Genomic DNA, 20,371 nt, shown 5'->3' with positions numbered 1-20,371 from the left:
AAAGTCCTACTTTGTTTAGTCATAATAACTATAAAGCTTTAAAATAAGTATGATTAAAGTGTCCATTTCTCCACTTTTTAGGGCATTCTGGAGTTTTGCTGATCATTTCAGAGATCAAGCGGATTGTCTTCTTAATTCCCTTGACCATAGTAAACAGAGAATGCTACATGATGAAGTAACTATGAGCAATTCATCTAGTAGTAGTTCTTTAACACAGAGTGGGAAACCTTACAGATCAACCGTCAATCACCATGCTGGTTCTGTAGAAAATCTTAGGTGTGTTACATCTCCTACTTTTTAATTTTTTGTTCATATTTGTTATACCACAAGCTAAAAGGGAATTTGGCTCTTTTTTTGTGATAGACATATTAATTTTTTCATAACATGAAGAAAGAATATTAATTTCAGTGTGTATATGAATTTTGTATTGTTAAATTTTTTTCTCAAGGATTTATTCTTTAATCTAGGTTTTAATTCTTAGGTTTAACTACAATCTTTCTATTTTCAATCAAACTGTCATTAGTTATTATTAGTAAAGTGTACTTAGTTATATGGAGCATTGTTTCTTTGTGACACTGTATTCATTCACAACATTTTAAAATTTTCATTTAATGTAATTTGTTTGATTTTAATTTAAAACTAGCTCAATTTGTGTCTAGAAACTTTGCAAACTTTGCAAACTTTCCAAACTTTTGTTGTAAGTATTATTTATAGAAATATGTTTGAAAAGATTAATAGTTTTGTTTTATTTTAAGTCTTTCCAAGACTCAGTGACTAAGCATTAAATTTTCTTAGTAAAAGTGTGAATCCAGCTAGATTTTGTTTTAATTAGAGAATTAAAGGTTTATTCTATTCAAACAAACTTCTGACAATTTTTCCTTGTCAAAAATTTTTTTTCAACATTTTGTTTAATTCTTTATGAGGGATAATATTTTTGTTTTAGTATGTACTTGTAGTTTTATAATTGTCTAACATCTGTATCTGTATTATGAACTCTTCGTGATTTCAAGTTTTGATTTGTGTTTGAGAGAACCTTTATTTTTCAAACAATAATCAACTATGCGATTCTGTATTCTTAACGGTTTTTGGTAGCATAATTTTCGAACTGTGATTTCTCGCCTAGAGTTTCAGAGTGACCAACAGTCTTCGCATAGGCCTTCCGATAGGTTTTCCTGCATCACGTCGGCATTTGTTTATATTGATTTTTTCCTGTGGTACGTGGTGGATGCCATTTTAACTAACCTTACCGCCTTATGTGATATTCGTAATTGAAAATATTCAGTACTGAAGCTGCATCATAATTATCAATAAATTTTGATAATTAATAATTATTTTGATAATTATAATATTTTGATAACATATTCTGTTGTCATGAAAAGAATAAATTAAATGTTTCGTATTAAACTATAGTTTAAGTAATCTGACAATAGTTTCAATATTATTATTTTATTTTTGAAAACAAAAAATCTTAAAATTAATTTTTTTCCTAATATTAAAAATGTCCATTTTAAAATGAAAAAATTATTTATGCTATTAAAAAATGGCTTTTAAACAAGAGCAGTTAAAATCATGTCTAATCATGATAAAACTTTCATGTATCAAAAACTCTGCTAACTTTTTTTTTTTTATTAGCAATATTGTATATGCTGTGAGTTTATTTATGCTTAGAGTAACCATTATTGTTTTATAGCCTTGGTCGCACAGGAACACTGGGCCGAAGAACCGGAATCTCAAACTTACCTAGTTCTAAAATCGATAATTGTAAGTGCAAACATTCTTGATTTACTTACCTTCCTTCTTAGTTAAATAGTTTCTATTCACTTTTTCCCAAATATACATTTCGAAAAATAAACCTATCAATGATTTTATAGATCTTAAAAAAACTTTAAGATTAACTGATTGCATCCTACCAAAACACAAATGAAAATTATACTGTGTTATGTTAAATTTTTTCAGTTTTCAATGATCTTACTCTAAAAAGGATAACCATAGCTGTTAGACAATTTTTTTTTAGAAATAAAATAAGTCTTGAAATTTATTTTATGAAACAACCCTAGCAGCAAAGTTACTTGGGAACTCATTGGGCTAATATTCACCAATCTTGGCTCAACAAGATTTTAAAGGCCACTATTTTGCCAATATTGAACCGATATTTGAAATGTTCCATTCGCCCAATATTTTATAGTCACTATTCCATTGATGTTTACCCTATATAAAATTGTCAAATTTACCCACTATTTTTTAACCCAATATCGGCCCTATACTGATTTGTAAGTTCACTCGATATTTTAAAGCCGTTATTCAGCTACTATCGGTTCGATATAAAAGCGTCAAACTCAACCGATGTGTTATAGCTATTATTCAACCAATATAAACTCTACATAAAATTGTCAGATTGTCCCGATATTTTATAGCCGTTACTCAGCCACTATAGACCATAGATAAAATTGTGCGATTGACTCAATATTTTAAAGACGCTATTCATCCAGTGTAGACCCTAGTTAAAATTGACCTAGGTATTTTAAGATGACCATTGCCCAATGGATTATATTTTACTTTTTTTTTTTCCTTGTTATTATTGAACATGTAATATGGATATTCTCAATTTTGAGTTGAACTTTGTTTCATAGGCCATGTTAGTACCCATAACATTAAAAGTTTTAAGCTTTGTAGTTCATTTATTTTTTAATTAGTTTATTTTTTTACTTCAAAGTGCATGATTTCATTAAAATGCATGCATTTTTGAAGGGGTGGCAGAAAGTGCTCTGTATTATTTGATTTAAATATCCTAATTTAAATATAAAAATGAAATAAAGATTTATATTTTTTATATATATATAACCATTGTTGAACAGCTGACCTAATTTTGGGCTTGTGACTACTAATGTTCACCTTCGTAGCCTTGTAATTTTGATCCAATACAGAATACAAGGAAACTCCTAGATCAGTACACCCAGCTATATGATTTGTTATGGGAACTTGGAGGACTTTGTTACTCGACGAATTTAACGTGCACCAGTCACCATTTACATATCATTTTCTTTATGCACTGTATTAATCAAACGAACTACAAACAAACAAAATTTAGTTCTAATGCAAATAATTTAGTAACTAAGAGCACTATTTTATAAATTTAGTTAATAATAAGAAGTAAATAAATTTTAAAAATTAATTAGTTTCTAACTTTGATAAAATGATATATTTATTTTAAATTTATTCTGGAAGATTCTGACATATTCTCCAAAAAATGAAGGTATGACAAATATTTGTTGTGCTAATAATTATTTGTCGTTTAAAAATTAAGACTTCAATAATAATACTGAATAATAAAACTATCATAAGAAACATACTTTCTGAAAATATCAAATTCAAATTACTGACTCAATCTCATAAAAAACAATTATTGAGCATTTTATTATTTTTCAGTTTAATATTTCGTTTATTCTATGAATAAAAGTTTAATTTTTTTCTTCTTCTCAATAGTTGCATTCTGCCACTCTTTCTATAGAATAAATATGAGACTTGTTTTAAAATTTTAGTTTTTGCTTATCCTTTTTTGTAGCAGGTATACCCAAACCATTGAGGTCAACTAGTGCTATTGATTTGTCGGCTGTTAGGCGTTCCAAAGCTAATTTTGCTAAGAGTTCTATGGCTTCTCTTCGTAAGTTGTTTTTTTTTTCATGTGCATGTAATTTTATTTTAGTTTTATTTTATCAGCATTTTATATCCTTTTTATTTTGCTAGATATTTATAAATCTCCAATCCCACTGCATGTATTTTTTCTTTATTATTGAATGAAATTATTGATTAAATTATGGCTGTTTTAAAATTCAAATTTCTCTTTTTATATTTCTCATCTTGGAAATTATTTTTACTGAAATGAAATACTATCTTTTTTTTTAAATTTTTTTTTTGTGGAATGAAATTTTTTTCTACCTTATTTATAATGAAATTAAAGTGGACGAATGTTTACTGAGATATTTTTATGTTGAGCACTTGTTCAATTCCTAAAGAAGTTAATTTATTCTGCAGTTGTTAGTGATGGGTATTTAATGAATGTTATTTACAAAGAAATTCCTTTAGCTTTCTTATTGAGTTAAGCTTTCACAAAGTTTGACAATCTAGGCAAATCTTATCTCATGACAATCTAGGCAAATCTTATCTCAATCTTCTACTCATTTAAAAAAGAATAATTTTTAAATTTTATCTATTTACTTATTTTCATAGATTAACTAATTACTTCTGTTATAATAATAATATATTATGTCAGGTTTTATGTTACCAGTCTTCTTCAGCTTCAAGTTTTATTTGGTACATATTTCTTCATTATCATTAAGAATCATTTCTTTCTTTTATTTATTGCTTTATGCAATGTGCTTTTTAACTGTTATCAATTTCTCTCTTTTTTCAGTGTAAAATCAGGAATGCAAGATGCCTTTACAAAGTTGTGTTATAATTACGTTTTATCATAATTACCAAATGGCACTATTCGTGACTTTGATTTATAACTATTTCTATTTTGACTTTGCATGCGATTAGATTTTGCATGTGTGCTTTTTAAAATATAAACTATGTGTGAGAATTTGACATCTTCTACAGCTTAAATATTGCATTTTTCCCTTTCCCTCATGTGCACCACATTTAGCTGGCATCCACGTGATGCCCTACATGTACGAACAGCGTATTTAGCAGACAACTACACAATGCTGTGTGTTTAAGCACTGTAATTAGCTTGCGTAAGCTTGAAAATATTTGGTAACCATCCCAATATGCTTCAAACTGCCACTGGCTTTTATTCCATTTATCTCTAGGTCAATATCCCGTTGATCTTTATTGGATTAATACTACTTAAAGTTTATTTTGAATGGGTTTAATATCTTTTGTAAGTCAAAACAAGAATTTCCCCTGTGTGTTGCAATTAGAGGAGAAATATTTTATAGCTACAAATGTAAATAAAGTAATGTAATGCATTGCAGCTATATTATATTTTATAGTTACAAATATAATTGTATTACATAAAATGTAATTCTTACCATTCAATGTGCACCATTCAGTGATGTCCCTTTAGCAGAGCAGATAGCAGCAATAAAAGGATTAATTATTTTCTCTTTTTTTATCCATCCATTGTAATACATAATATCTCCTTGATATCTTTTCTTATACTTTCTTAATTTATTATTCAATTATTGTACTTTATTATTGTATTGTGTTACTCGTCTTGCTGTAATTTAAATTTTGTGAATTTTTATATAGCTCGAACTCCAGCTGTCAGACGTAATGACACTTCTATTCACGCTATCACTTCTCCCGAACGAGTTATGAAACCCAGACCGAGAGGATCACAATCACAACGTTAGTCTTTCTTCCTCTTAACCTTATACAGTTTTACATTATAAGTGTTTTAAAAATATTAAGATTTAATCCCACAATTACAGAATTTAATCTCAAAATTAAAGAATTGTTGAATATGTTTAAATTCAGACTAAAAGACTTTTCTTTAAATTAAGTCTTTTATGTCAAAAAGATAATTCTTCAGTAATAAATACTGGGTGTTTAATAACTTGGGTAAAAAAGAAGGAAAGAAAAGAACCTCTATTTGTTTGTTTTTATGCACAAGAATGATTTTTAATATTAATTTGTTATTAACCAATGTTTGATTTATAGTATGAAATTCCTATCCTCGTATGTTGCATAGTTTGAAATGCTGAATTCAAAGTGTGAAATAATTCCATGAAAATAACAATTTAAAATTATTAATTTTTTCTTAAACAATCTATTAATTTAAGCTTTGTGCTTTATATATATACATATATTTTGTATTTTGTTTTAAAACATAGCTGTTTATTTTAGTGACTTCATACAGACTAACCATTATAATCCATTGTAATAAACTGTTTTATATAAGATAGTAAATTTATTACAGCATTTATTTAATTTTATTAAAGAATCAAAACATAATATTTCATCATGTTTACCTTTACTCGGGTCATGTATGATTTATAGAGAATTTCTTGTACAAATATTTCAAATTTATGAATACATTTTATTATTTTCTTTTTCTTTTCACTACATGTCTAACCTGATTGGCTGACCCACGTGTAATTCGTTTTTTCGAAGATGGTTATTTTTGGGTCGCTTAGAATCTCTTAATAAAATTTTTTTATCAGTAATATTAAGAATATGTTTTACATTCCGAAGATTATTGATTTACGAGAATATATTATCTTAAAAATGTTTAAATTTACTATTGAAATAATTTAAAAATACTTTTCAATTCTATCAAATACAAAAATAAAATGAAATAAAAAAAACTATAATCAATTAAAAAATAGTATCAAATAAAAAGAGAAAGATGCCTTCTATAAAGTATTAATTACATAAATCCGCCGCTCCCTTCCTTCGAAAAAATAATATTGACAACCAAAAACAAAATTAGGGTACAAATATATCCTTCCTCTTAAAAAAGAAAAGGTGTTCTTAATTTATCTCTAAATGTAACATTTTCTTTCTATTTAAAAAGTATTAAACTAACATCATGTTTAGTTATTTTTGTTTGTTTTACTTCTATCTTTAATAACCATTATTAACATTTTTGCATTTTCAATGAATTAATAATCATTGGAAAAAAAATTGTGAAACTAACAATTTAATTATCCCTTTTCCCAATTAACTTTTTAGCAAGCAGTAGACCTGATTCTCCTTCTTCAAGGTTAAGTTATGCAACTTACTCCACATTGGATGGAAAGTCTAATAGAACAAGAAATAAGTCTGGAATACCAATCGCTACCAGTAGGGAAGCCAGCCCAACTAGGAGTAGCTTTGGTTGTTAGTATCATTCATGTACTATTATGTACTTGTAATGAATGCTTTAAGAAAAACATATTATAAACAAATATTAGATTTTCATTTTTTTATATCCCCATAGATTTTAAGATTTTTTTAAATTTAAATTAATATTTTGTAGAAAAAACTGATCTGTAGGTTTCATTATTTCTTAAGGGATTTATTCCTATAGATAAGTTTTATACACTTTTTTATTTACTGTATGTTAGAGGTACACAAACTTTTTTTAAAGTGGGCAATAGGGCCGAAAGAAGCTTTAAGGTTCTACAATGATTAGGGTTTTTAAGTTAATAATAATTTAAATATCTTTTAGTGAAATAGTAATTTAAATATCTTTTAGTGAAATAACAACAAAATCTATATATCGCAAAAATTAAAAGGTAAATTCCCAAGCAAGTAATGAATACTGTTTTTAAAATGTAAGTATAATTTCAAAAACAAAAAAAAAATATTTAAAACAATGGCACAAAGAGAGTTAAAATATTTCAAAATGCAAATTTAGTAATAACAGTTTAAACTTTTTAATAGTTTAAACTTTTTAATTTTATGTTTTTTTTCCATTGTTATTTTGAGAAACAGTTATAAACTTCCCAGACATCTTATTTTTTACAGGATGCGTAGCGTTTTTAAAAAGTGCATAAAGGTGCATAATTTCGATTTTCATTTTTTAAAAACCCTTAAAGGTGCTTTTTTTCAATGGGTGTTTTTAAAAAGTGCTTAATTTTTCCTTTTCCAAAATCAGATATTTTTTCTTTACCATCTTGATTTTCGTCACGAATTATGCAAAAAGTCATTGTCCTATTCAACATTTTCACAATTAATTCAACCCTAATTTATACCATCGGACCATAGTGTATGAAAACACCATTCGTTTTCTGTTTGACGAAATACTTGCGGGTCCGCATTTGAGTATACTGAGCTGTATTCAGTAGGAAGGATTTTTGTCTCTCATGTGCAACTCTGCTGCATTTTGCAAGAGAAATTTCAGACTTCATTTTCCGCCCTCTCGAATTGAACCGAAACCAACTAAACATTGTCATTTTTTTTTTCTCCTATAGCGGTAGAAAATTTTATTTCTCATGTTAATTTCATCATTGTTGACACGTCTAAGTTCTTAAAAATATTTTTTGAGTGCTTGAAAAGTGCTTAAAAGGTGCTTTTTTTTGTTAAAGCATTTGGCTATGCACCCTGTTTTAGTACTTTTACTGAATTCGGTACTTTTTTAGGAGTGTTTTCAGTATCTTTTGTGTACATTAATATCATGAAATATACTGTTAAATTGGCAGTGTCGAAACATTTCAGTATTTTTCACTTTTATTGAATCCTGATACCATACCTGACTTCCCGTGCCAGTTTTGTATGCAAGAAGCAAGGTCATTTTATCCAGTTATCTTTTATCACTTTATCTTTTTCATTTATTATAGGAAAGGTCACTTTAAAAAATAAATAAACTAGACGATATTTTTTAAGTAACTGTTTTTTTCATGTAAATTTTTTGCCAAGAGATATTAAATCCGATGATAAGTTCTATGGAATTAAAAATTTCTCTAAAAAATTTTTAAATATAAAATTTTTGATTTATTTTCAAAGGATATTTTCTCATTGTTAAGTTAATTATTTATTAAATTTTTCAAGTTATCAGCGTCTGTAAAATAAATACAAAACGTTTGTATGAATATTGTAGCAAATTAATAGGTGTGTCCACTTTCTATATGTGTAACTTTATCATTTAGTACTAGTTATTTAGTTTTATTGATGTTTGCCCATATAAACTTGACATATCTTTAGTATCATAAGAATATTTTATTATCTAATTATGTATTTGTTAGCATGTTTGTTACTTTGATTGATGATATTAATAATGAGATGCCTATTGTGAAATTAATAAATTAAAAACATTTTGTGTTTCATAAGCAAAATTCCTAACTGTGTTGCATGGAATGCTAAGTTTCTCCAAAGTTAATTGAGTAACTAAATTTATGAATATTTTTTTTTTTTTTTAAATTTCTACTTTTACATTGTATTTGTAAAGCATCACACAAATTAAAAAATTGTCAACATTTTAAATTTTAAAGTTAATTTTTTTTTACCTAAATAACGAAAAATTATTTTTAATTTAGTGGATTTTAAGGAGTTTCAGGCTTAATACAATTTTTTCATTATTTACTTACTTTTTTTTAAAAAAGTTTTATTGAATTTGTCTAACAAGTTAATTAATTACTTGTTAGCAATTACCAATATATCTAAACATTTGGAATTTCTATATGAAATTAGGACAAATTAAAATTACTTTTTTGTGTGCAAACATTGAATTTTGATTTTTTGTTTTGTGTTTGGGTGTTTTCATTGCTCAATATGTCAATGAATTATGTATCATTTTCATACATTTTAAAATTTATACATTTAAATAAAAATTTAATACATTTTAAATTCAAAAGTTTATATTTTGTTCTTACATTTTTTAAGGAAATTAAAGATTATTTTAAATTTATTTCCTCGAAATGTACTTTGAAATCGTTATTTTTTTGTTTTGTACTTTTTACTTGCTACTTTTTAAAATCAATGTCCCCGTGTATGATCGGAATTTGTTAAGTGACCGGTCTCATAAATTACGTTTTCAGTTATTATGATGTTTGAAAAAAAAATTCTTAAAATAAAAATCCTCTGTATTTTGCCATAGTTTCCTGTGTTTCTATGTACTTAAATATTCTAAACAGCAACATAGAGTGAGTTGCATTTTCAAATAATTAATTTGCAAAATGCTCAGTCTTTAATAGTCATAAAATACATATGAAACATGCGTTAAAAGCCTTAGCCTTCATTCATAATTTTTTAGGCAATGATAATAAGCAATTCAAGGTAGAGCTGAACATTTTGAAATCTCTTTTCACGTACTTGCGATTTTTAAGCAATAAATGTAATAATTTCTTTCAAAATGACGAATTTTTTACTAATACATTTTCAGTACATGAAAGACGTCTTAGTGGATCACGTACCAGGCTAACAGGAGCTGGCGAAAAGTATTCCTCTTTGACATGTAAGTACTTTTCTGCATAGACATTTGTGTAATAAATTTCATTTATAACCTTAATTTAAGGGAAAAAATCATTTTTAGCCATTTTATTGAATTATTAAATTTTAATTAAAAAGAAATTTAAAAACATATAGGCTGTTAGAATTTTTATGTCCATTCTTTTATTTGTAATATTTCATATTGTAATAAAGTACTGGAGGAATTTATTTTATAGCTCCTGTAGTTCCATTAATGGCAGAACGCACTCTTCAGCAAAGCAGGGAAGCGGAAGTTGCTGTAGCAGATGCTTTGGTATAAAATTACTTATTAAAATTTATTTTGAACTGTGTTGTATGTTTTTAGTGATTATGTAATACTTTAAAATTGTATTATAGCAATTATTTATGCTACTCTTATAACTATTAACATACTTTCAAATTTTATTTCCTGTTTAGTGAGGCTTAAAGGTTCTTTATTAAATTATTAATGAAATTATACTCTAAGGTTAATTTATTAATGAATAATACTTTATTGAAATTACAATTATCCTTGAAAATTTGTAAACAAATAACTTTATAATTGACAATTGCTTTTAAAATTTAATTGAAAAAATCTATACTTTTACTAATTTAATTCTTTAATGTATTGAAAGTAGCTTTAAGAATGTTCCTAAATGTTTTGTTGTCCGAATTCTACTGTCCATAAGCCAATATGTTTTTACTACACAATGAATGCCTGCCAGGTAGCTGAGGCAAAGAATGAAATATTCTGTATGTGCCATTAGAAAAGAAAACTACACACTGAATCTCCTTAAGTTCATCTTTAGAAAGTATAACTTTTGCTAAAATAGTTTACAAGTTTCCTTTCATTTTGATGCTGGAGTTTGGAATAATTTAAAATATCATACTCCTGCTGAAATTATCATACTATTCCTGATTTAAAGAATCTATATTTACATCAGTATAAAAAGTTTGTTCATTTATAATAGTCAGTTGATGATGAAGGGGTTTTATGGCTATAAAGGCCCCATACTTTATAGACCAACGTCATGGAAATCTTATAGGCATAGAGTACAAATTGTTTTTACTTTCCAAACAATCTGATGTCTGTCTGAAACAAAGTGGGCTTCAAGCCACCACCGAAAATTAAATCACTAAGGTATAAAAATGACAGCTGATTACCTTAACCACTATGAGATCGCTAATGTATATGAGTGAGAAAGTAATTAAAAATGCCTATGAACTGAATTGGTATGCACTCTGTAACCTTAACTACTTTTTGTTTTTTCAGAGAACACCTGCCAGAAGGAGGTACAATGCATTTGATGATCAATCGGATGAAAGTGAAACATCTAGTGTATGCTCAGATCGTTCATTCAGCTCTTTCGGAAGGAGTGTGGATGTGAGTGGACTTATTTTCCTTTGACTTTATTTTGTTGTATATTGCTCACAAATTTAATTTATGAGCTTACAAATGGAATGTAAAGTGATTTTTTTAAATGCTTAATTGTTCAGGTTAAAAACTATGGTAATAATTAATGACTTGTAATAATTAGTGAATTTAGTGTAATCAGTCTATTATGGCTTAAATATAAAGTTTGTTGTAATCAGTCTCAAAATTAAGAAAAGTTACATTTCATCTATTGAATATTGTTTTTAAAAAATTTATGGCATGAAGCATTTGATAAAGAATTGAGTTATAGATTAATTTACCATTTTTCTTTAATTTAAATGTAAATCAGGACTCCCACGGGTCAGGGAGAACCGGGAAACCTGAAATTGTCAGGGGATTTTATATTAACTCCAAAAATAAAAGAAAGTAACAAATTTTTTTTAATAAAAACCTGGAAAATTCCTTTATTAAACCTGGAAAATAACTGCTCTTAGAATTATCAGTAATTGAGATTGTAGTTAAATAATTCTATTACAATTATTTGTCATAAAAATTTCACATAGTCAAACAGACATGTTTCCATCCTTATTCAATGATTTTTTTCCTCTCAAAATCTAGTATTGTTCATTACAAATAAAACAAGATCTAAGTTTTGTGTTCAAAAATTAAATAGTATAGAAAATTATGATCTGGATTTTCATTGAAATTTACTTGATATATCTGGAAAAGTCGGGGAATTCTTTTTTCTGAAATTGAGTGGGAACCCTGAAGAATATGGCATCGATTTTAAAAAGAATTTCTCTGAAATTGGGTGGGAACCCTGAAGAATATTGCATCGATATTAAAAAGAATTTCTCTGAAATTGAGTGGGAACCCTGAAGAATATGGCATCGATATTAAAAAGAATTTCTCTGGAATTGAGTAGGAATCCTGAAAAATATGTCATCGATATTAAAAGACTTTTAAACAAATTGTAGATTTAAAAGTTTTTTGAAGAAAAAAAAACTTATAAATGATTGGTATTTCAGGACATCAATGAAGTGATACACAACCTACACAGTATTCATTGGTCTGATCGCAAAGAAGGTCTTCAAGCTCTACAGGCTTACTTTCGTTCAGGTCGGATTCTATCTCACATTGAGCTGAAGAAAGTTACAGACATCTTCTCAAAAATCTTCATGGACCCTCATACCAAGGTATGTAAACAGAATTTTTTTTCTCACCCAAATTCATTTATTAAATCTGTTTGAACATTTTTGCATGTGAATAAATGCTTTCATATTTTTGCAGATGTTGGTAAGTTAAGATTATGTTTCACAATCTTCATTTTACATGATTTTTAAAATTACGAATGAAATATGTGTTTTTTAATAATTGGATTTTATTTATGTATTAAAGTTTTAAATCTGTAAGATTTTCTTGTGTCTGTATTCTATCTGTTTTTTGGCAGGAAATGAACTTTATTATATTACATGTGCTTTTACTGTGTTGTTTTACTTATATATATTTTTATCCAGCTCAATTTGTAAGTATGTATTTATTCAACTGTCAACTAAAGTTGTATTCCTGTTGAGATTCTGTTTCATTTTTGTTTTATAAATAAGCTTTTCCTTTTTAGTGTACTTTAACACAATGCAAACAAAACATGAAAAATTGTTTCCAATGAAATAATTTGAAAATACTAATTGTTTCACAATGAAATAATTTGAAAATACTAATTGTTTCACAATGAAATAAAAATGAATATTAAAACTGCTTTGTCGGATGAAAAAGCAACCAGAATAAACGAAATTTAACTTAGCTAAAAAGCATTGGCACTGGTATTTGACAAATTATTTTTCCCCTTTTAATATTAGCCACAAAGTAAGGCAGTGTTGTAATCTGGAGGGATAGGTAATTATATACCAAGCCTACTCAAAATTAGTTTTGTGAAAGCTCTGATGATATAAGACTTTAATTGATTATTGAATTAATTAATTAATAATCCCAAGAAACTGAAGCGGCAAGATATTACTACTTAGAAATTTCATTCAACTCAAAAATATATAAATGGGAAATAACGGTAGACATATTTCAAGACTTAAAAACAGGCTGCCATTATCAAGATTTGCCCAGGCGTGAAACAGAGAGAATATAACTCATGAAAATGCATTTTATCTTAATTGTCCTTCTCAACTCTTTTGGTTTTTCTAGTCTTCGTTACTCACCTTTATTTACCCATTTTTTGTTGGCTGCCTATCACTTTTTGTATTCCAATTCCCACACTTGGGAAATCTTGAAAACGGGCACCTGTTTTTGTGAGTTTGAAACATGTCAAGTGTTATTTCCTATTTATATATGTTTGCAAAGAATGAAGTTTTTAATCATGTAAAACTGTTTTAGTGTTCAAAAGTTAAAAAATAGTCCTTAAATTTTATGTTCAGTACTGAAACTTATAAATTGTGGTATCTAGATATATACTTCCTTATGTTGAGTGAAAACTTCTTAAAAGCCTTATTTTTCTAAATAAAATAGGTGAAATAATATATTTTCTAATTATATTACTTGTTTTTAAATAAATTTAAAATTTTAATAAAATTAAACTACAAAGCACCAAATGCACATATGATCAATATGCCCTTTTTAGAATAAATAACTTCTTCAACGTTTTTAAAAATTTTACGGTTTGTATATTAATGATGCAATATTCATCGCTCATAGGTTTTTTTTTTTTAAATAGAAAATTTTTATCAAGTAAAAAATATTAAGCAAAATAAATTCATTAAAAGTATTAAAAAAACATTTAACAAAGTATAAAAAAAAGTATGTTATATGTGTATATACTATTAAGTTTGATAATTTGGAAAAAATTAAAAGCGTTAAAAAAAAAAAAAAAACTGCTTGGGAAAACCTTATTTGTAGAGAGTTTTTAACATCTATGAATGCTCGATTCGAATTAATTGTGTTATCTATTTTAATTATATATAAGTTCTTTTTATACTTAAAGAGTATCCTGTTATAGCATTTAGAATAAGTAAAAAAAGTTATACATTTCGATGCTCAACTTAGAATCATTTTACTGTTTAATATTATAGATTTTTTCATTAATTATTTTTCTTCGCTACTTAATGATTTTTCTGTTTATTTAAAAGTTAGTTTTAACTTTTAATTAATGAGTAAGTCATAGAGGAAAATTATGTAAGACATTTTATGCTGCATTCTTGAATTTAGCAATTTATTTGAAAAAAATAATGAAAAACACAATTTTTTTTTTAGGTGTTTTCACTGTTTCTTGATACTTTGAATGAGCTTATTATAGTTCACAAAAATGATTTGAATAATTGGCTGTACATTTTAATGACCAGACTTTTCTTGAAAATGGGAAATGACCTACTGAACTCAGTGCTTAAAAAAGTTCAAAACACTTTAGAATTAGTAAAGTAAGTTTTTGCATTTTATAATGATATCTTATCATTTTAATATTTTTATTGTAATAATATATTAAACAATAAAGTGCGTAAACATGTGTTCGCGCTCTTTAACACTGTTGCTCTGTTTTTCAAGAATTTTATTGTATTTTCCATTTAAAAAAAATATATTAATTTATTTAGTAAGATATGCCTTTCTAACAAATGTACATTTATATTTTGTTCAGCACGTATTTTAAAAACTAGACAAATATTTTATAAATTATGCAAACAATATATTTCTCCTGTTATTGATGCTGATTCATTGTATATTCTATTTCAAACTGATGTGAGTCATATCTCTAATCGAGCTCATTTTCATTTAAGGGAGTCTTTTCCACTAGAGAACCAATTTAATGCCATTATGAAATTTTTGAATGATCAAACTCAAACCCCTAATAACAAGGTAAATTCATTTATTTTCAGTTTATTTGTAATATTTATTCAAAGTATTTATTTTCACTGTTTTATTGCATTTCATAAAAAAAAAAAAAAAAAAAAAAACTTTTGTTGTTACAGTGCAAGCTGGTGATATTGAAATATTTGCACTCCTTAATTAATGAAATGGATCCAAGCAAGTTTTCAAGCTCTAGTTCTGAAGTGAGAGTTGCTTTCATGAAAGTAATTTCTTGGAATGTGGGCCCAAAAACTAGTGATCTGAGAAAAGTAAGTTTGTAATTTTATTTTTCCTGATTTAATTTATCTTTATATGATTTACCTACTACAATATGAAATAGAAATCTATACTAACATGTGACAAGCTGCCAAGATTAATCAGTTACCGGCTCGTTAAGAGTTATACAAATTTCTGCATATTTAAGAAAACAGTTAAAAGTACGTGATAGAAATAATTTATCGAGTAAGGAAAAAAAATAAAGGAAAAAGAAAATATGCACGATAAAGTTAAAGAGGAACAAAAAAAAAAAAAAAAAAATGAAAGATTTTGGGTATGAAGTCACAATTTTTCATAAAGTAATTTATCAAACTATTCTTTCACGTCAACCCGTTCTTTGTTATTGTTTCCAAATAAGTACTTGCATTCTGAAACCGATGCTTGATAACAGCATAATGCTGAAAGCTATAAAGTTGTTCACCATAATCATTTCAAAAGAGTTCGCTCTTAAAGTATTTGGAACTGTAACTTGTTATTATACCACCCCAAGCCCTTCAAGTGAAAACATCAATTCCTCCTTCTTTTTCTTGTTTTAATTTAAATATTCATTTCAGCTCCCTTTTTTTTTTAATGAAATGTGACCAATGTTTCAGTGAATTTATATAATTTGAAATTTTTTACTGGTGACCATTTTTAGAGTACCTAATATTTTGAGTAACCTTAGATGACCTAATATTTAGAATTTGTGAGTAAGTTGAATCTTGGGAAATATTGTACTTCAAATTTATTTCCTCATAATTCACTCTAGACAAATATTAAAAATGATGAGCAAGAATTTAGAACTGAAATTTCATGCCCTGGTTCAGAGTATTCACTACCTTCTTAACTCTGTAAGTAATCTGCTTCTGAATTTGTACAGAAATTCCTGCCAAGCAGATTTTCTTCAATAAATAACATGTGAGAAATCAAGTTTTCTGCTTTGAAAAACGATGAGGTTGTAATTTGGTTTTGCATAATTTTAAATTTTTATTACCTTCATTATAATATCTCGATCCTATTTTAGTGATGAAATTAAGAATTGATTATGGAGTGATTTTTCTTTTCAGAAATCGTTACAGTTATGCATATTTTTTGTTGATAATATTTTTCTCTTTCTTTAAAAGGCTGGTGAAGATGTTCTGGCAGCTCTCTTTAGTCTCAACCCTGCTGAATATTCCAATTTAATCGATCAAGTACCAAAAGCATACAAAGTAAGATAATTATGGAGTTATAAACTTATTTTGGCCAAATCATATTCATTTCAGCTGTTGTTTGGTTTTCGGCGACCTTTTGCTCTGCTGGTCGATGTTTTGTAGCCCCTATCTGTTCCCACTTCTTGACGTTTCGAATAACAATCCTTTGCTATATGTCCCGGTCGTCTACAGGCATAGCAAATTTTCCTAGGTAAACTCTTCTTCTGAGTAGCATATGCGGATTCCAAATTTCTATGTCCACGGGATTTCTGTAGTAAATCTTTTTCTTCTTCCCTTAAGACTTCAAGTATTTCTTCTATCGACTTTTCTCGTTGTGTTTTTAAAACTTGTTTTATGCGCTCATATTTTCCAGCTAGACCTCTGACCGTGTAGAACACTAGTTCTCTGTCAGATATTTTCAGTCCCAAGGAAGCACAATCCTTTAGCTCGAGCTATATAATCGTTTACGGCTTCTGAATCTCGCATTTCTAAGCTCTTAAGTTCGGCACCCGCATCAATCTTTCTATCTTCCTCAAGCCCAGTGTAGGTAGTTTTAATTCTTGTCCACAAAGCTTTTGCATTCTTTTCTTCTGCATATTGCAAAGCTTGTTCGTCTGATAGAGACAACTTCAAGTATGATACGGCATCTTGGTTAGTAGTTTCCTAAACTTGCAATTTACTAGGGTCAGTTGGAGCTTCCTCTGTCAATGCCGACATTAGTTTTTTGAGATTCAAAACCGCTTCCATTTTCATGGCCCAAAGATGATAATTAGTTCCAGTCAACTTCGGAATTCCATAAACTAAGTCTTTCTCCATGATGATTGTAAACCACGCTCTGCTACCACTGTTGTTTGGTTGATTCAGATGTGTAGCACTGTGTGTGCGAACTATTGTTTCCTCATATTATGTTTTAATAAATACTTTATTTGCCGGCATTAGCCTCTGTGTTATTCAACCAAACAACATCAGCAATGAATAATATTGAAAGGAAGAGAAAGGTGTTACTTGTTATTAATGGTTATTCATCAACACTTAAAATTACTACTTAGTTTGTGTTCTTCATTAAATCTTTGCTGTCAATTCTTCGCTCATTTTACATGGACTCTTTTGCAAGGGTTATGTTTTCTACCATAACAGCTTTGAAGATGTAAAAAACTGATGACTAAATCACTTTTTATTCCTACAATTAGCAATATTGAAGGGAAAAAAATGTTTAATGGTATCAATTGTACAAAATTGATGCTTATTCTTTTTAATAAATTAGCTTATTGCTGAAGTACATGCTCTAAAAATTAATAAGAGTCTAAGAATTTATTAATTTAGTGAAAATTGTTAGAGCTAGAGTTCTATGACAAATCAAATTAGAGTTCTATTTCTACCACTTCATTACTTCGGCACAGCGGCAAAGGGAATTGTAGTTTGACACAAGGTTTTGCTTTGTGAATATTTATTGAAAAAGTTGAGTAAAATATAGTTACAAATGCTGATAATCAGTTTTTTTTTTAATGTCACAAGTTTTGTTTTACAAATTAACAGGTTGCATTTTTGAAAAGTGCTTAATTTCCTCTTTTTCAAAATGAGAGGTTTTTTTTTGTTGCGATGTTGATTGTTTTAAATTATGTAAGAAGCAATGTAGAGTCATTAAAAATGCTTTTGAATTTTGTTGCTTTTGTGTATATAGATTAAGAACAAATAATAGGAAGGAAAAAAATTATTACTGCACGTAATTTTTTTTTTTTTTTAAAGGAAAGAAGAAGAAAAAAACGATTAAAATCTTTTTAGTGCTTAAACTGTTCTTATTTTTTGTTGAAAAATTTAGCTCTTATCTACCCTAAATTAAGTCAGGAGATATAAGTTGTCCTGATATTTTGGATAAAATAGTATTTTGTCCTTATTAGTCCTGATTTTTGGCTTTCTGTGTAATTTCAGAATAATCCCATTCTTCATGAATACAGATGTGGATTTTATAATAATTGAAAAGTTTGGATTTTAGATGCAACTGCATTCTAAATTATTGTGTAATTAATTGCAAGTATAAATTGGATAAGTTTATTGTTCCAACTCACAGGCCATCTAACTAATTATATATGTGGTTCATACATTTGCCTTACTTGCAGGATTCATTGTTTCAAACTTTTTAGAAATAATCATTTTGTGAAAATTGTTCTCAATTAACAATTTAACCATATAATTTTATTTTGTTTTGGTGAGAAATTAGTGTCACATGCTTGTATATTATTTTCAGCAAATGCAATAACAAATGTTCGCAAATATTGGTTCATCTGATTTTAAAACTGATCAATCCCAATCAACAATACAGTCATAGAATTTTTAAAATTATTTGATTAAGAAAAACTTGTCCTGATTACAAATTTTGAAAAAAATATAAGAAATAAAATTGATTAATCGATGCTGATTAGTTTTTATTTTTTAATAGTACACTAAAACTTTTTATCTATTTTGTTTTTATCTGTAGAATCATAAACATTCATAATAGATATACTATTCATAAACATTTAACCATGGAGATCTTGGTTTATTTTTCTAACTCTTTCACTTTAAAAATTACAAGTGTTTATGTATTTTGCACGGCCTGTGAGACAAATAATAATGAATATTGAGACAAATATTAATGAATATTTGTCTCACTCTTACCCCTGTTTATTAATGAATATTTGTCACTCTTACCTTCTTTTTTAACTGTAATGAGTTATTCAGTGCTCTTTTATAAAATTATACAATCAACTGTTAAAAATGTTCTCAATTAAGTATTTCAGAAATGAAATTTTTTATTACTCTTATACAGTAAAATTTACTTTTATTGCACATAGTAGAATAAATGTAACTTTTTTTACTTTGCCTTGGCTTTTTAAGTAATTTCGTACATGTGTCCTTAAAAAAAAAATCCATTCTTGTCTTGATTTTTTAATTTACCTACTGCTAAACTTATAAAGTTGATTATTTGAAACTAAATTATTTTTTTTATTTTGTGACTTACATACTGGATAATATTTTGAAATTATTCATCTCAATAAAAATAGCTGAGCAGATAATAGATACATAAACAATTTAACTAATTAGTTAATAACATTAGGCATGTCCCGTGCATAACACAAATAAAATAAATTTAGAATTTTATCAAATAATGAATATGGAAAACATGTAGCATAATTGAATAGAAGTAATATTTATCAGATAAGAAAAAAATATAATGACAATATACAAGTTCTAAATTCATAGAGTTTAAGAAAAATAGAAATCAGTAGAAAATTCATCTTTTTTCTGAGTCTGGTGCATAACAACCATATTAAATCCCTTTTCAAGTATTTAAACTTTAATTTTTGATTTGTTTTCTATGGAATATTTAAGAAACAGTCTTGTTTTGAATTGAATTGTAAGAAAAATTAATAGCCCCATTATTTTACTATTTTTATATGCTTCAAGGGTCTACAAATGTTCCGTGCTTAACCGGAGAATAACCCTACTGTAATTTTGTCTAATATTTTTTGATAAAGTCAGTTTTATAATTTATTGCTTTGTTAAACAATAATTAGTTTTCAGCAGGATTACTATATTTTGTTCTTTTAAATCTTAAAATTATTTGAGGGAATGATTTTCTTTTTCTATGATTTTAGGACAGTGCTTTCCAGTTGCTCCATTCCCGATATCCACGGTCAAATCCTGACACACCACGATCGTTAGGGAATAGAACATCTCCTTGCCCTGTTATGTCTCATATTCAATCTCCAAATTCAGGTCTACCTTGGTAAGTTTTTTTTGTTAATAAATATACATAAAAAATAATTGCGGACATCATTTGTATTAATCAGGG

At 27.2% G+C, this 20,371-nt stretch overlaps 1 protein-coding gene across 44 annotated transcripts in view; it reads left to right on the top strand.

Moving 5' to 3' along the window:
- Positions 1 to 20,371, top strand: part of chb (CLIP-associating protein) — a 146,244-nt gene that overhangs the window by 109,641 nt on the left and 16,232 nt on the right. For 24 of the 44 annotated variants that reach the window (XM_087164300.1, XM_087164297.1, XM_087164295.1 and 21 more), the window contains 14 exons: positions 82 to 276; positions 1,691 to 1,761; positions 3,563 to 3,661; positions 5,254 to 5,352; positions 6,679 to 6,825; positions 9,809 to 9,880; positions 10,092 to 10,168; positions 11,147 to 11,257; positions 12,277 to 12,444; positions 14,504 to 14,667; positions 15,022 to 15,100; positions 15,214 to 15,360; positions 16,471 to 16,557; positions 20,175 to 20,305. In XM_087164300.1, coding sequence (XP_087020426.1) covers positions 82 to 276; positions 1,691 to 1,761; positions 3,563 to 3,661; positions 5,254 to 5,352; positions 6,679 to 6,825; positions 9,809 to 9,880; positions 10,092 to 10,168; positions 11,147 to 11,257; positions 12,277 to 12,444; positions 14,504 to 14,667; positions 15,022 to 15,100; positions 15,214 to 15,360; positions 16,471 to 16,557; positions 20,175 to 20,305 — 1,647 coding nt within the window. The remainder of the gene's footprint in view (positions 1 to 81; positions 277 to 1,690; positions 1,762 to 3,562; positions 3,662 to 5,253; positions 5,353 to 6,678; positions 6,826 to 9,808; positions 9,881 to 10,091; positions 10,169 to 11,146; positions 11,258 to 12,276; positions 12,445 to 14,503; positions 14,668 to 15,021; positions 15,101 to 15,213; positions 15,361 to 16,470; positions 16,558 to 20,174; positions 20,306 to 20,371) is intronic. The other 20 variants (XM_087164301.1, XM_087164299.1, XM_087164293.1 and 17 more) reach the window with 3 other exon arrangements.

The sequence above is a fragment of the Parasteatoda tepidariorum genome, chromosome 5, assembly GCF_982258835.1.
Source record: "Parasteatoda tepidariorum strain Cologne lab strain chromosome 5, Ptep-v5.0, whole genome shotgun sequence".
Taxonomy (NCBI): domain Eukaryota; kingdom Metazoa; phylum Arthropoda; class Arachnida; order Araneae; family Theridiidae; genus Parasteatoda; species Parasteatoda tepidariorum.
The sequence above is the reverse complement of the archived record's forward strand: the minus strand, read 5'-3'. Positions and strand labels throughout refer to the sequence as shown.